At 44.6% G+C, this 17,201-nt stretch overlaps 1 protein-coding gene across 4 annotated transcripts in view; it reads left to right on the forward strand.

Annotated features, from left to right (window-relative positions):
* The window catches only part of PIWIL2 (piwi like RNA-mediated gene silencing 2), an 89,345-nt gene extending 73,139 nt beyond the window's left edge, over positions 1–16,206 (forward strand). For 2 of the 4 annotated variants that reach the window (XM_021942109.2, XM_021942108.2), the window contains exons 21-23: positions 11,593–11,846; positions 12,911–13,018; positions 13,973–15,503. In XM_021942109.2, the coding sequence (XP_021797801.1) occupies positions 11,593–11,846; positions 12,911–13,018; positions 13,973–14,129 (519 nt within the window). In that variant the 3' untranslated portion in view covers positions 14,130–15,503. Of the gene's footprint in view, positions 1–11,592; positions 11,847–12,910; positions 13,019–13,972 lie in introns of all 4 variants that reach the window. The other 2 variants (XM_021942110.2, XM_017961856.3) reach the window with 2 other exon arrangements.
* The last annotated feature ends 995 nt before the right edge of the window (positions 16,207–17,201 follow it).

The following is a 17,201-nucleotide window of genomic DNA, read 5'->3' on the forward strand; positions in this document are numbered from 1 at the left end:
AAAGTGTATAGATAGGTAAGGACAGATGTGGTGGTTCACATCTGTAATCCCAGCACTTTGGGAGGATGAGGCAGGCAGATCACGAGGCCAGGAGTTTGAGGCCAGCCTGAGCAACGTGGTGAAACCCCATCTCTACTAAAAATACGGCTGGGCGCGGTGGCTCACACCTGCAATCCCAGCACTTTGGGAGGGGCTGAGGTGGGCTGATCACCTGAGGTAGGGAGTTCAAGACCAACCTGACCAACATGGAGAAACCCTGTCTCTACTAAAAATACAAAATTAGCCAGGCGTGGTGGCACATGCCTGTAATCGCAGCTGCTCGGGAAGGCTGAGGCAGGAGAATCGCTTGAACCTGAGAGGCAGAGGCTGCGGTGAGCCGAGATTGTACCATTGCATTCCAGCCTGAGCAACAAGAGCGAAACTCCATCTCAAAAAAAAAAAAAGCCAGGCATGGTGTCACATGCCTGTAATCAATCCCAGCTACTCAAGAGGCTGAGGCAGGAGAATCGCTTGAACTAAGGAGGCAGAGGTTGCAGTGAGCTGAGATTGCACTGCTGCACTCCAAGCTGGGTGATAGAGCGAGACTCCATCTCAAAAATAGAGAGATGGCAAATTAGCATACAAGCAGATGTTCAATATCACATGCCCTTAGGGAACTGCAAATTAAAACAATGAGATACCACTACACACCTGTAAATGACCAGAATTCAAAAACTGGTAATGCCAAATGCTGGTGAGGGTGTGGAGCCACAGGAATGCTCATTGACTGCTGGTGAGAATGAAAGTGGTACAACCACTTTGGAAAACAGTTTGGCAGCTAATTACTAAACTAATATGTGCTTACGTACACATACCAGCAGTCACGCTCCTTGATGTTTTCCCAAATAAGTTGAAAACTTAATCCCACACAAAAACTTGCACGTGAATGTTTATAGCAACTTTATTCATTATTGCCAGAACTTGGAAACAGAAATGTCCTTCAGTAGGTGAGTGGATAAACTGTCATGCATCCAGACAAAGGAATATTAATTGTGTTAAAAGAGATAAGCCATTGAGCCATGAAAAGACATGGAGGAATCTTAAATACATATTGCTCAGTGAAAGATGGTAATCTGAAAAGGCTATATATGATTCCAGCCATATGATAAATGGCATTCTAGAAAAGGCACAAATGTGGAGACAGTAAAAAGTGACTGTCAGTGGTTTGGGAGGGGAAGAAAGGAATAGGTGGCACACAGGACTTTTAGGGCAGTGAAACTAGCTAACATGTATTTGTCAAAACCCATAGAACTGTACAACACATATGTAAACTGGACTATAGTTAAAGTGTCAACATTTAGTAATCAGTTGTAGCAAATGTAATGCAATATGATAACAAAAGGGGAAACTGTTTATGGATGGGAATAGGAGGTGGGAGGAAGGCATATGGGAACTCTGTACTATTGCCTCAGGTTTTCTTGTAAACTTGAAAATTCCTCTAAAAAATAGTCTCTTAATTTAAGAACGCACGGACACACCATGAGGTACCACATCATATGCACGAGGATGTCAAAAATTTAAAAGAGGCCAGGCATGATGGCTCATGCCTGTAATCCCAGCTCTTTGTGAGGTCAAGGTGGGAGGATTGCTTGTGCCCAGGAGTTTGAGACTGCCTGGGCCACATTGGTCGACCCCTATCTCTACAAAAATAAAAAATGGCTGGGCGCGGTGGCTCACGCCTGTAATCCCAACACTTTGGGAGTCCAAGGTGGGTGGATCATGAGGTCAAGAGATGGAGACCATCCTGGCCAACATGGTGAAACCCCGTCTCTACTAAAAATACAAAAAGTAGCTGGGCATGGTGGTAGACGTCTGTAGTCCCAGCTACTTGGGATGCTGAGGCAGGAGAATGGCATGAACTTGGGAGGCAGAGCTTGCAGTGAGCCGAGATCGTGCCATTGCGCTCCAGCCTGGGTGACAGAGCGAGACTCCGTCTCAAAAAAATAAATAAAATAAATAAATAAATAATGAAAATAAATTACCTGGGCATGATGGTGCACATTGCACATCTGTGGACCCAGCTACTCAGAAGGCTGAAGTGGGAAGATGGCTTGAGCCTGGGAGGTCAAGGCTGCAATGAGCTGCGATTGTGCTGCTGCACTCCAGCCTTGGTGACAGAGTAAGATCTTTTAAAAGGAAAGATTAAGTAGCCGGGCGCGGTGGCTCACGCCTGTAATCCCAGCACTTTGGGAGGCTGAGGTTGGTGGATCACGAGGTCAGGAGTTCAAGACCAGCCTGGCCAAGATGGTGAAACCCCGTCTCTACTAAAAAATACAAAAAAATTAGCCGGGCATGGTGGCACACACCTGTAATCCCAGTTACTCCGGAGGCTGAGGCAGAGAATTGCTTAAAAACCTGGAGGGGCAGAGGATAAAATTTAAAAGACAAGTAATAAAAGTGTTGTCCAGGACATGGAGAAATTGGAAACTTCATAGATTGGTAATGGGATTGTAAAATAGTGCAGCTGCGTTGGAAAACAGTTGGGCAGTTCCTTAAAAAGTTAAACATGCCGGGCCTGGAGGTGCAAGCCTGTGGTCCCAGCTACTCTTAAAGATAAGGTGGGAGGGTCACTTGAACCCAGGAGTTTAAAGCTGTAGTATGTGATGATCACACCTGTAAATAGCCACAGTACTCCAACCAGGGCAACATAGACTCCATGTGTAAAATAAAATAAAAATCAAAGTTAAACAGATTTACCACATGACCCAAGAATTCTAGTCCTAGGTGTGTACCCAAGAAAATTGAAAACATAAGTCCACACAAAAACTTATACACAGATGTTCATAGCAACATTATTCATAATGACCAGAAATTGAAATAATACAAATGGGCCAGGTGCAGTGACTCACACCTATAATCCCAGCACTTTGGGAGGCTGAGGCAGGCGGATCACTCGAGGCCAGGGGTTCGAGACCAACCTGGGAAACATGGCGAAGCTGCATCTCTACTAAAAATATGAAAACAATCAGCCAGGCATGGTGGTGTGCATCCGTAATCTCAGCTACTAGGGAGGCTGAGGCAAGAGAATCGCTTGAACCTGGAAGGCAGAGGTTGCAGTGAGCTGAGATCACACCACTGCACTCCAGCCTGGGCGACAGAGCAAGACTCTGTCTCAAAAATAAAATGAAATCTTAAAAATCCACAAATGTCCACAGACTGATGAATGGACAAAATGTGACATATGCATACAATGGAATATTATTCTGTAATAAGGAATGAAGGACTGAGAAATACTACAACATGGATGAACTGTGAAAACAGTATGTTCAGTCAAATTATTTAAACATAAACCGTGGCCGGGTGCGGTGGCTCAAGCCTGTAATCCCAGCACTTTGGGAGGCCGAGACGGGCGGATCACGAGGTCAGGAGATCGAGACCATCCTGGCTAACAAGGTGAAACCCCGTCTCTACTAAAAAATACAAAAAACTAGCCGGGCAAGGTGGCGGGCGCCTGTAGTACCAGCTACTCGGGAGGCTGAGGCAGGAGAATGGCGTGAACCCGAGAGGCAGAGCTTGCAGTGAGCCGAGATCCGGCCACTGCACTCCAGCCTGGGTGACAGAGCAAGACTCGGTCTCAAAAAAAAACATAAACCGTTTATGATTTTATTTGTGTAGTATAGTCCAACCCATGAAGACAAAACACATTAGTAGGTTCCAGGAGTCAAGGAGGCACTGGGGGAGTGACTGCCAGTAGATAAGGGATTACCTTTCGGGGTGGTGAATATGTTCTTTTTTTTTTTTTTTTTTTTTTGGGGTGGGGCTCCCTCTTTTCCCCTGGATTGCGGGCAGTCGGTCGGTCCTCGCTTCCCTGAAGCTCCGCCTCCTGGGTTCACGCCATTCTCCTGCGTCAGCTTCCTGAGTAGCTGGGACTACAGGCACCCATCACTACGCCTGGCTAATTTTTTGTATTTTTTTAAATTAGAGACTGGGTTTCACCGTGTTAGTCAGGATGGTCTTGATCTCCTGACTTCGTGATCTGCCCACCTCAGCCTCCCAAAGTACTGGAATTACAGGTGTGAGCCACTAGGCCCAGCCGGAGTGATGAATATGTTCTAAAATTAAATAGTGGTGATGGTTTCAAAATTCTGAAAGTATAAAAAAACTTTGAATTGTATAGTTTAAGTGGATGAGTTTGGCCAGGCATGCTGGCTCACATCTGTAATCCCAGAGCTTTGGGAGGCCAAAGTGTGAGTATTGCTTGAGGCCAGGAGTTGAAAGCTGTAGTGAGCTATGATCACACCACTGTACTCAGGCCTGGGCGACAGAGTAAGACCTTGTCTCTAAAAATAATAATAGTAAAGTAAATAAAAGGATGAGTTTTATGGTATATCAAACTATATTTCAGTGAAGCTGTTCAAAGTAAAAAGCACTCCTCCACCTGACAGCTTTTTAGTTCCCATGGTGGAATCAGCAGCCCTGCCAGGGAGGAATGCCTTGGCATGCTTGGCTGATTTCCCCTGGGCCCTGTCCTTCCTCCTCTGATGCTGTGCCGCATCTAAGGCCTTCACAAACTACATGTTTTCATATTTTGCCCACCTTTTCCACATGTCCTGAGTTGTGGGGCTTCTCAGAATTCATGGTTCACCACCTGAAGCCCCCCAGATAATCTTAAGCTCACATGTGATTTATTTAATTTAATATCTGTATTTAGATTTGTATCTCTAGTTCAGGAGTTCTCAAAATGTTTGATATTAGGGCCCCTTTATATTCTTAAATATTATTGAAGGCCCCCAAAGAGTTTTTATTTATATGGATACATATCTGTCAATAATTAGCATATTAGAAGGTAAAATTTTCAATGTTTATTAATTTACTTAGAAATCACAATAAGCCAGGCATAGTGGTGCATGCCTGTAGTTTCAGCTACTCAGGAGGCTGAGGTGGTAGGATCTTTTGAGTCCAGGAGTTTGAAACCGGCTTGGGCAACATAGCAAGACCCATCTCTAAGGAAGATTTTTAGTTGGCAAAGTGGCTCGTGGCTGTAATCCCAACACATTGGGAGGCTGAGGTAGGAGGAACACTTGAGCCCAGGAGTTCAAGACCAGCCTGGACAACACAGTGAGACCTCATATGTATAAAAAATTGTTTAGGTTAGCTGGTCATGGTAGTGTATCCCTGTAGTCTCAGCTACTCAGGAGGCTGGGGTTGGAGGATTGCTTGAGTTCAGGACGTTAAGACTGCGTGAGCCATCATCACACCATTTTACTCCAACCTGGGCAACAGAGCAAGACCTTGTCTCAGTCAATCAATCAATCAATTCAGCATGTTAACAGATTTTTTTTTTTTTTGAGACGGAGTCTTATTCTGTCGCCCAGGCTGGAGTGCAGTGGTGTGCTCTCAGCTCACTGCAAGCTCCGCCTCCCAGGTTCACACCATTCACCTGCCTCAGCCTCCCGAGTAGCTGGGACTATAGGCACTTGCCACCGTGCCCGGCTAGTATTTTTGTATTTTTAGTAGAGATGGGGTTTCACCATGTTAGCCAGGATGGTCTCAATCTCCTGACCTCGTGATCCACCCATGGCCTCCCAAAGTGCTAGGATTACAGAGGCGGTGAGCCACTGCTGCCAGCCTTTTTTTTTTTTTTTTGAGACAGAGTCATTCTCTGTTGCCCAGGCTGGAGAGCAGTGGTGTGATCTTGGCTCACTGCACCCTCCCGCCTCGGGGTTGGTAGTTCTCCTCCAGCCTCCCGGTAGCTGGGATTACAGGCACCCGCCACCATGCCTGGCTAATTTTTGTATTTTTAGTAGAGTTGGGGTTTTGCCGTGTTGGCCAGGCTGGTCTCGAACTCAGGCTGGTGACCTCAGGTGATCTGCCCACCTCGGCCTCCCAGAGTGCTGGGATTACAGGCATGAGCCACCGTGCCCGGCCAACTCGTTCTTTATGCCTTTTCCTGACACATTTCTCCCTCTAGGGAGCAAATCTCTTACACTCCTCTGCTGCCAAAGCTTATTTATATCTTTATTATGTTATTTATAATGAGGGCATTTACTTTATGTGTCTGCCTCCCTGCCTCCCCTTTTTGAGTTCCGTGAGGATCTGGATTGTATTAAAATAATGTTTTAGCTGAGCGCGGTGGCCCACGCCTGTAATAATCCCAGCACTTTCGGAGGCTGAGACAGTGAGGCACATCACTTGAGGTCAGGAGTTCGAGACCGGCCTGGGCAACATGGCGAAACCCCATCTCTACTAAAAATACAAAAATTAGCCAAGCATGATGGCGGGTGTCTGTAATCCCAGCTACTCGGGGAGCTGAGGCAGGAGAATCACTTGAACCTGGGAGGCAGAGGTTGCAGTGAGCCTAGATCATGCCATTGCATTCTAGCCTGGGTGACTGAGCGAGACTCCATCTCAAAAATAATAATAATGTTTTAATTTTCCGAGATAAATACAATGGGTCATATCTAGTGGACACGAAGTATTGTTCCGTGAATGAATAGAGCCACACATAAAAACATCTCAAACACTCAGCAGATATTTTTTGCCTAACTGACCCTTGCCCAAGGGATACCAAGATTAATAAGCACAGTCTTGCTTTCAAGAGCATTCAGTACTTACTGTTTCATGTGTCTACTGATTACTGAAGTGGTTTTTGTAACATACATTTAGGAGTTCCAACCTGGACAACATATTGAGACTTTGTCTCTACTATAAATAAAAAAATTAACTGGGTTTGATGGCACATTCCTGTAGTCCCAGCTATCCTTATAGTCCCAGCTGCTCAGGAGGCTGAGTCAGGAGGATCGCTTGAGCCCAGGAGGTTGTGTGATAGAGCAAGACCCTGTCTCAAAAAAGGAAAAGAAAAAACACGTTTAGGAGTTATGTTTCAGCCTTGTAATTTGTCTTATATTCTGACTCCTCCCTCAACCATAGTTTTATAACTTATAAAATGAAGAAAATAGACTGGATGACCTAGACACCTTAACATTGTTGATTATTTTTAGATTTTTCAGCTCCTTGATTCCTTTCAGTTCTGTTAGAGGCCTACATGGGCCTGAGTGTGGTACCTTGAACTCGGTGGTTGGTTGGCAAATGTTAAAGAAGGAGGTGATGTCAATAATTACCAAAGTCAAATTTGATTTCTATTTTTCTTTTTTTTTTTTTTTTGAGATGGAATCTCACTGTGTCATCCAGGCTGGAGTGCAGAGGCACAAACTCCGCTCACTGCAACCTCTGTCCTCCGGGTTCAAGCGATTTTTCTGCCTCAACCACCCAAGCTGGGATTACATAGGTGCACGCCACCATGCCTGGCTTATTTTTGTATTTTTAGTAGAGACGGGGTTTCACCATGTTGCCCAGGCTGGTCTCAAACTGCTGACCTCATGTGATCCGCCTGCCTTAGCCTCCCAAAGTGCTGAGATTACAGGCATGAGTCACACTGTGCCCGGCCCTCTATTTCTCACTCTATTGATTTTTTAAGTCCCTTCTTTGTGTTTCGGCATATCTGTATATCCTTGATCTAGCTCAGTCTCAACTTTTGTGTACAGTATATATACATATATATATGTGTATATATATTAAGATTTTACTTTATCCCTTTTAACAACCCTGAGAAGGTGAGGTGATCATTTTTCTTCACTTTTCAACTGAAGAAACTGAGTCCTGAAGGTCATAGCTAAAGAAGCAGCAGAGTCAGACTCAGTCCCAAGGTCTCCTGATCCAAAATCCAGTGTACTCTCTGTTTCCTTGTCTGTCAAATGAGGGTTTCTTCCAGATCTGAGCTCCTGGGTTATCTACCTTTTAACACAGCGAGTCAGTTAGTAGTCTTTGGGAATTAACAGGAACTGGTAACTTGAGCAGAATAGAAATTGGCAAGATCCTGCAGAGTCTCAGAGGATTGATGAGAAGGTGGAGCCCCTGGCTGGAAAATGGGCATGATTCAGGCTAAGTCCTGGGGTTTCAGAAGCAGGGGCCTGAAGGGGTACTGCCACTGAAGGGTCAAACTCCACTGTTTTTCATTCCCTACTCAAGATGGAGAGCAAGGGAGGAGCAGTCTGTTGGTGTGGCTTGAGTCATCTACACATCCTTTGGTTAGTGAAGTGGTTCTCAACTGGGAGCAATTTTGTCCTCCCAGCGGGTGATATATAAAGGCATTTTTAGTTATAAGGGTAAGAGATTGCTCCTGGCATTTAGTGGATAGAGGCCAAGGATGATGTTAAATGTGGATTCTGCAGTGCACAGGACAGCCCTCTAGGATGAAGAATTATCCACCCACAAATGTCAGTAGTAGTGACAGGTTGGGAAGCCTTGGGTTGGGTTAGGGCACGTTAACTAATAGTCCCACCAGACAGGAGGAAACTCAAGTGCTATTACTGAGAAAACATGGAGTAGATGCTGGAAAGCCAAAAAACAATTTTAAAGGTACTACAGGCCAGGTGTGGTATCTCACACCTGTAATCTGAGCACTTTGGGAGGCCAAGGCAGGCATATCACTGAGTCCAGGAGTTCGAGACTAGCCTGGGCAACATGGTGAAACCTCTGTCTCTACAAAAAATACAAAAGTTAGCTAGGCATGGTGGCACACACTTATAGTCCCAGCTACTCAGGAGGCTGAGGCAGGAGGGATGGCTTGAGCCCGGGAGGTGGAGGTTGCAGTGAGCAGAGATGGTGCCACTGCACTCCAGCCTGGGCAAGAGAGTGACACCCCATCTCAAAAAAAATAAAGGTATCATAAACTGGGGCAATCTGAGACTGTGAGGATGAATTACATACTTGTAAATGTAGTGCTTGAGGCTTCTTAGGAAAGGGGGTCATTAATAAAATATTTGAAATTCTGGGCCAGAAGTGGTGGCTCATTCCTGTAATCTCAGCACTTTGGGAGGCTGAGGGAGGAGGATCACCTGAGGCCAGGAGTTTGAGACCAGCCTGGGCAACATAGTGAGACCCGTCTCTAAAGTTTTTTTTTTTTTTTTTTTTTTTAGGCAGAGTCTTGCTCTGTCGCCCAGGCTGGAGTGCCGTGGCGTGATCTCGGCTGACTGCAAGCTCCACCTCCCGGGTTCACACCATTCTCCCGCCTCAGCCTCCCGAGTAGCTGGGACTACAGGTACCAGCCACAATGCCCGGCTAATTTTTTCATATGTTTAGTAGAGACAGAGCTTCACTGTGTGTTAGCCAGGATGGTCTCCATCTCCTGGCCTCATGATCCGCCCATCTCGGCCTCCCAAAGTTCTAAATGTTTTAAAATAAAATTAGGTCGGGCGCAGTAGCTCATGCTTGTAATCCCAGCACTTTGGGAGGCCAAGGTAGGCGGATGACCTGAGGTCAGGAGTTTGAGACCAGCCTGCCCAACATGGCAAAACCCCGTCTCTGCTAAGAATACAAAAATTAGCCAGGCATGGTGGTGCACACCTGTAGTCCCAGCTAGTCCCGGCTACTTGAGAGGCTGAGGACCAAGAATTGCATGAACCCGGGAGGCAGAGATTTCAGTAAGTCAAGATTGCCTCACTGCACTCCAGCCTGGGCAACAGAGCGAGACTCTGTTTCAAAAAAAATTAATTGATTTAATTAACTGGCATAACGACAAGCACCTGTAATTCCAACTACTTGACAGGCTGAGGCAGGAGAATCTCTTGAGCTTAGGAGTTTGAAGCTGCAGTGGCTATCATTGCACCACTGCAGTCTAACCTGAGCAACAGAGTGAGACCTCAATTATTTAAAAAAAAAAAAAAAAACAAGAAAAAATTGAAACTCAGAACTTTGTAAAGGGATTCTAAGTGCTTATTTTTTAAAAGTATTCTTGGAAATCACATTTTCTTGTAGTGTAACCTGTAAGGAACAGTGCATACATATATATAATTTATATCTTCATAATTTAGGTTTTTGGGTGGTTTTTTTTGTTTGTTTTTGTTTTTGTGTTTTTTGAGACAGAGTCTCGCTGTGTCACCCAGGCTGGAGTGCAATGGTGCAGTCTCGGCTCACTGCAACCTCCACCTCCCATGTTCAAGCAATTCTCCTGCCTCAGCCCCCTGAGTAGCTGGGACTATAGATGTGCACCACCACACCTGACTAATTTTTGTATTTTCAGTAGAGACGAGAGTTTCACCATGTTGGCCAGGGTGGTCTTGAACTCCTGACCTCAGGCGATCCACCCACCTTGGTCTCCCAGAGTGCTGGGATTACAGGCGTGAGCCACTTGTGCCCAGCCCATAATTTAGGTTTTTGAGGGTAAGTGTGAACACAAACTTAGAATGAACCACACTCCACTAGAATCAAAACCAAATTAAATTAAAGCACTTTTAAAGGGAACTTCCATTTTAAGTTGAACTGAACTTATCCTCTTGAATTTATTATTATTTTATTTTTTTTCGAGATGGAGTTTCGCTCTTGTTACAATCTCAGCTTGCTGCAACCTCCACCTCCTGGGTTCAAGTGATTCTCCTGCCTCAGCCTCCCAAGTAGCTGGGATTACAGGTGCTCGCCACCATGCCCGCCTACTTTTTATATTTTTAGTAGAGACAGGATTTCAGCATGTTGGCCAGGCTGGTCTTGAACTCCTGACCTCAAGTAATCCACCCACCTTGGCCTCCCACTGTGCTGGGATTACAGGCGTGAGCCACCGTGCCTGGCCCCTCTTGAATTATTGAAGTTGAACACCTGCCGGGCGTGGTGGCTCACGCCTGTGATCCCAGCACTTTGGGAGGCCAAGGCCGGTGGATCATGAGGTCAGGAGATCGAGACCATCCTGGCTAACGCAGTGAAACCCCGTCTCTACTAAAAATACAAAAAATTAGCTGGGCATGATGGTGGGTGCCTGTAGTCCCAGCTACTCTGGAGGCTGAGGCAAGAGAATGGCGTGAACCCAGGAGGCGGAGCTTGTAGTGAGCACTCCAGCCTGGGCGACAGAGCGAGACTCCGTCTCAAAAAAAAAAAAAAAAGAAAAAAGAAGTTTAACACAGTAGAACACGATTATATTCCCTAAATGGGGAAAAAAAGTATTCTTCAAATTGATTCAAGCAAGCATTTAATTTAATTTGGACCCATAGACAATTCACATATCTAGCTGTTTGCTCATTACTTAGTTCCAGTAAAAATGTTTCACAGCATACCAGATTGTAGGATAATACTTAGTAAAGGGTCTTTTTACTTGTCAGCAACTTGAGATGTTGCCAATAGGTAAAAATCTGATGGCGGCGGATCTGTGGCATATGTGGTCTTATGTTAGAATTTCTCTAACACTTTACCTCATTCTTTGCCCAGACAGTTATTAGTGTTAAATCCAATAGAAGGAAAATTGATTCAGCCTGTAGTTTTCCCACCATTCCTTTGAACTTGTTTGCATTGTTTGTGGATAAGCCATATGCGTGTGACTCATAACTTGCTTGTTTTGCTTTCATGTTTTATAACACCTTTGCTGCACCAGGCGTGTTTTACTACCCCAAGGAAGTCTAAAAATGATCAGAAGCTTTTTTTCCCTGCCCTCTAGGCACAGTAGCTTTGAGACTAACTGCAAAAGGATCTGCCCTGACTCCAGGTTGCACAATGTGAGTAGGCCTCTCACTGACTGTGGTCCGTAGCCTGAGGGCCCTGTGAGTCACCACATCCTGGCTGTCATTTCAGGTGAACCACTGTCTACCAGAGAAGATTGTGGTATACCGTGATGGAGTGTCTGATGGCCAACTGAAGACAGTTGCCAACTATGAGATTCCTCAACTACAGAAGTGTTTTGAGGCTTTTGAGAATTATCAGCCCAAGATGGTGGTGTTTGTAGTTCAGAAGAAAATCAGCACTAATCTATATCTGGCTGCTCCTCAGCACTTTGTGACTCCTACTCCTGGAACTGTGGTAGATCATACAATAACAAGCTGTGAGTGGTAAGTGAGTAAAATATGTAGTATTGGAGGAAGAATAAGTTGGAGATGTTATCACTTTCCTGAGTATTGGAATGGGGAGGTTTCCTGGAGAGGTGTGGACTAGAATCTCAGAGATGCTACCATTAAAAGAATGAAGCTTTAAAAAATATTTAAGGGCCTGGCACGGTGGCTCACACCTGTAATCCCAACACTTTGGGAGGCCGAGGCTGGTAGATCACCTGAGGTCAGGAGTTCAAGACCAGCCTGGCCAACATGGCAAAACCCTGTCTACTAAAAATACAAAAATTAACCATGTGTGATGGTGTGTGCCTGTAATCCCAGCTACTCAGGAGATTGAGACAGGAGAATCACTTGAACCCAGGAGGCAGAGGTTGCAGTAAGCTCAGATCAGGCTACTGTAATCCAGCCTGGGCAACAGAAAGAGACTCTGTCTCTAAACAAAAAAAGATTTAAAAACAAGAAAGCTTTTACCTGTTAAGTGTAAAGTTGAGCATACATTGTTTTGCTAAGATAGTGTATGCTTAACTTCTAAAGGTAGATAAGGGAGTTTCTACCACCATTTTTTTTTTTTTTTTTTTTTCCTTTTTGAGGCAGGGTCTCGCTTTGTCGTCCAAACTGGAGTGCAGTGATGTAATCTCAGCTTACTGCAGCCTCAACCTCCTTAGGCCCAGGTGATCCTTCCACCTCAGCCTCCTGAGTAGCTGGGACAATAGGCATATGCCCAACTAATTGTTGTATTTTTTGTAAAGATAGGGTCTTGCCATGTTGCCCAGACTGGTCTTGAACTCCTGGGCTCAAGGAATCTGCCTGCCTCAGCCTTCCAAAGTGCTAGGATTACAGGCGTGAGTCACTGCACCCAGCCTGCTACCAGCACCACCATTCTTCAGTAGCCTCTTGAGTCAGGAGACCTGGGTTCTAATCCTGGCCTGGCCTCTGTGTCCTTGGTCTAGTCATTTGACCTCTCTGAGCCTTAGTCGAAGGAGCTAGAATGATCTCCAGGATCTTTGCCAGCTCTGTCTGGCCGAATCCGACCATATCACTGATTTGTGGTTTTTCCTTCCTAGGGTGGATTTCTACCTTCTTGCCCATCATGTACGGCAGGGCTGTGGCATTCCTACGCATTATGTCTGTGTTCTCAACACTGCAAACCTGAGCCCTGATCATATGCAGAGGTGGGCCCGTCAGTAACTTACTCTTTCTCTTTCTTAAATAATTCCGGCGTGCTAGCTAAGATGGATTCACTCTTCACCCTCAAATACATTTACCTCTTGACTTTCTTCTTCATATCTGTGACAATACTGGTGTCTTTTTGAGGAGTGATTAGAAATCCTGGTTTTATATTAAAATTACTTAAAGAGCTTTAAAAAATGTTGATGCCAGGCTTCCCCCCAAATATTCTGAGGCATCTGTATTTTTTAAATCTGTTCCAGGTGATTATGATATACAGTCAGACTTGAGACCCAACGTCATTGAGTTCAGATGATGTAAATACTCCACTAGGGTACTTACCTTTCTCCAGCCTTTTCTTGTAAACAAGAAATATTTTCTCTTTGTTTTCCTATAAAAACAGGAGGCCGGTGCGGTGGCTCTTGCCTGTAATCCCAGCACTTTGGGAGGTTGAGGTGGGCGGATCACCTGAGGCCAGGAGTTTGAGACCAGCCTGACCAACATGGCAAACCCCTCACCCCCATCTCTACTAAAAATAGAAAAATTAGCCGGGCGTGGTGGCGCATGCCTGTAATCCCAGCTACTCGGGAGGCTGAGGTGGGAGAATCTCTTGAACCCGGGAGGAGGAGGTTGCAGTGAGCTGAGATTGCGCCATTGCACTCCAGCCTGGGCAACAGAGCAAGACTCCGCCTTAAAAAAAAAAAAAAAAAAAAAAAAACACACAGGGAAGTGCCTACATTGAGAAGATTTACCCATGTCGTCTGACTTATGAATAGTGGGAACAGAAACAAGTCCACTTAAAAATAATGATTCTAAAAAGCTGCATCATGTATTCCTCTGCTCCCCAGTTTTCAGGAAGGTGTGCTCTGTGTCATATGCCTGTGGGTATTGTATTGTATTGCATGCCACAAATTGAAGGTGGAGGATGATGAGAATTATATATTCTTCTTGGCCTACAGGCTGACTTTCAAACTGTGCCACATGTACTGGAATTGGCCTGGCACCATCAGAGTTCCAGCTCCTTGCAAGTATGCCCACAAGCTAGCTTTCCTGTCAGGACATATCCTGCATCATGAACCAGCCATCCAGCTGTGCGAGAACCTGTTCTTCCTGTGACTGCGCAGCCTGGAGATGGGCTGGTGAGAAGACAGGCAGCCTCTGAACTCAGCTGTGACTATTGCAGAGTCAACGGAGACTGAAGTGGGCTTTTGTGTTATTTTCCCTTTCTCCAACCCTGTAGAATAAGATTTCTTTTTTGTCTTTTAAAGCTAATATTGCCAAGAAGTAAGTTTCTAAGTAACAGCTGAAAATGGCCTTGTTGTCTATGTAGAGCAAGTTACGGTAGTACTGCCGCTCTGCAGGTAGAGCAGGTGACTCTGGGGGACCATTAAGAGCCTCCAGCCAGGCGCGGTGGTTCATACCTGTAGTCCAAGCACTTTGGGAGGCCAGGGTGGGTGGATCATGAGGTCAGGAGATCGAGACCATCCTGGCCAACATGGTAAAACACCATCTCTACTAAAATACAAAAAAATTAGCCTGGCGTGGTGGTGCACGCCTGTAGTCCCAGCTACTCAGGAGGCTGAGGCAGGGGAATCCCTTGAATCCGGGAGGCGGAGGTTTCAGTGAGCTGAGATTGTGCCACTGCACTCCAGCCTGGTGACAGAGCAAGACTCTGTCTCAAAAAAAAAAAAAAAAAAAAAAAAGCCAACATGAGCTGCAGAAACCTGCAGAAGCAGCCATTATACTTCTAAGCTGTGCCCACCAAGTGGTTCCCATTTCTGGAGCCAGAGATGATAATTAATGAAGTCATCACATGTTTCCTAAAGAGAATAACTCAGGCAACTGGGAAAGGCAGTGGAAGGTCTGTGAAGCAAAGTTTTCGAGTAGATACTGCTATTACTGGCAGGTGTGCAAGGCGTGTAGTAAAATCAGTTTGTGGCATAGGTAGGCCCTTGCTGACTAAATCCTTTCTGGGGATTGAATTGATGATGTCCTGTGACTTGAGTTGGATTTGAAAATGGCTTCCCTTGGCCTCTTGAAAGAGTGCAGATGAAGCTTTTTCCATGGCTTTCGGTAACTTTCCAGCATACCATGTCGATTTCTTCCTCCCCCAAATATACACATGCTCTTTTGCTCTTTGTGCCTGGTCTTCAGTAATTTTTAGTTTTTTAACAGGTGGAAAAAATCTAGCAGCTAGGAAAGTTCAGGTTGGGGTGGGAGTTTTTAGTGAGCTTTTCTCCCAAGTGTGTGGCCTTTATTTCTATTTATATATGTTTGTAAATGGAGTGACCCCCTTTCTCTTGCAAAATAACCTCTTCCTGGCTGTTGGCTCACTTTGCTGGAATTTTTCTGAATCCAGGTTAAGATTTCCAGAAGTCAGCTTTGGAAAACGTGACACTCCTACCAAAGTCCAGATGGTTTAGAAAGTTGTCACACACCATGGGTTTCAGTGTTTTTGGAAAGCCGTTTTTTTCTGTTTTCTTTCCCCCCCTCCATTTTAGAATCTTCTCCCAGTCCCTTTGGGCCTAGTTCTGTCTCATCTTGCTTTATTGGGTTTTAAAAGCCAGTCTTATTTAACCTTTTCTAATTTGTATTTATGTACTTATTTATTTTTTGGTATGATGGCAGGGAGGGGACAAAGCAGAAATACCCCTTTTATATGACAATGTGTGAGAAAAGAAACTTTAGCTTAAAAATCCTTAAAATGTGCTCACTTCAGCAGCACATATACTAAAATTGAAATGATATAAAGAAGATTAGCATATAGAAAAAAAGAAAAAATATTTCCTTAAACCAAGAAAACCAAGAATGTTTTTAGTTTGTTGCGGTGCCCAGCAGAGGTTGAGGAGGGATGGGTGTTGTTGGTGCACTTCTGGTTTCATTTGGAGTGTGGGACATTAGGGTGAGACAAGGACCTGGAATTTAAAAACCACGGAATCAAACACTGTGAACCACTGGTCTCTGGCTAAACAGATCAGTTTTCTGATTTTCTTTGGAAGCATTTTGAATTTTTCTGTTGAAGTTAGATTTCCTAATAGTCTTTTTCTCTTAGATAATCAGAACAAATGGTTGAATACATTATAATACAAAAATTTCTTCACTTTTTATTCTTGATTTTCTTGCCTTGTTTTTCGGTTTTAATGCCAAATGATTGGGTCATGGGGTGGGAAATAAAAACAACTTTGTATAACAATGTGTAGTTGTGTTTGAAATAATGTCATTTATTTATTATTATATTGATGTAATTATTTTTCTTCAGAGAGCTGCAGCACTTCCTAGAAACACTCATTACTCTGCTTTAAGGTGCAGCTCCAGTGTTAGTAGTCAGGTAATTTCATCATGAGCTGGATAAGAAGACTTATTGAAAAAGACAGTAGCCGCCTCACTTCTCGGACAGATGAGGCACTTTTACTCTGTGTGTGTGTGTGTGTGTGTGTGTGTGTGTGTGTGTGTGTGGTTTTTAGCTCTCTTTTTCCCATCAGACAATTTCTGTTACCCTAGTGAGAGCCAACTTGCAAGGGCAGCCTCCTCACCACTCCACTCTTTTAACGCTTGCCCTTCTTTACATATACCTCACTGTGTGTCTGTCACCATTGAAATACCTTCCCTGGGTACAAAAATCCTGTTAGAAGGAATAAGATCTGGTGTTCAGTGGCACAGTAGAGCAACTATAGTTAACAAAAATTTATTGTACTTTCAAAATACAGGAGTGGAATTGGAATGTTCCTAACACAAAGAAATGATAAATGAGCCAGGTGCCATGGCTCAGGCCTGTAATCCCAGCACTTTGGGAGGCTGAGGTGGGTGAATCATTTGAGCTCAGGACTTCAAGACCAGCCTGGGCAACATAGCAAGACCCTGACTCTACAAAACATACAAAACTTGGCCAGGCTTGGTGGTGTGTGCCTATAGTCCCAGCTACTCAGGAGACTAACGCAGGAGGATTGCTTGAACCCAGGAGGCAGAGGTTGCAGTGAGTCAAGATTGTGCCACCACCCTCCAGCCTGGGTGACAGAGCAAGATTCTGTCTCAAAAAAAAAAAAAAAGAAAAAAGATAAATGTTTGAAGTGATAGTCAGTTACCCTGATTTGATTCTTACACATCATATGCTTGTATCAGAATATCACATGTATGCCATAAATACGTAACACTACTATGTATCCAAAAATTGTAAAAGTTTCATGTACC

The sequence above is a fragment of the Papio anubis genome, chromosome 8 (assembly GCF_008728515.1).
Source record: "Papio anubis isolate 15944 chromosome 8, Panubis1.0, whole genome shotgun sequence".
Taxonomy (NCBI): domain Eukaryota; kingdom Metazoa; phylum Chordata; class Mammalia; order Primates; family Cercopithecidae; genus Papio; species Papio anubis.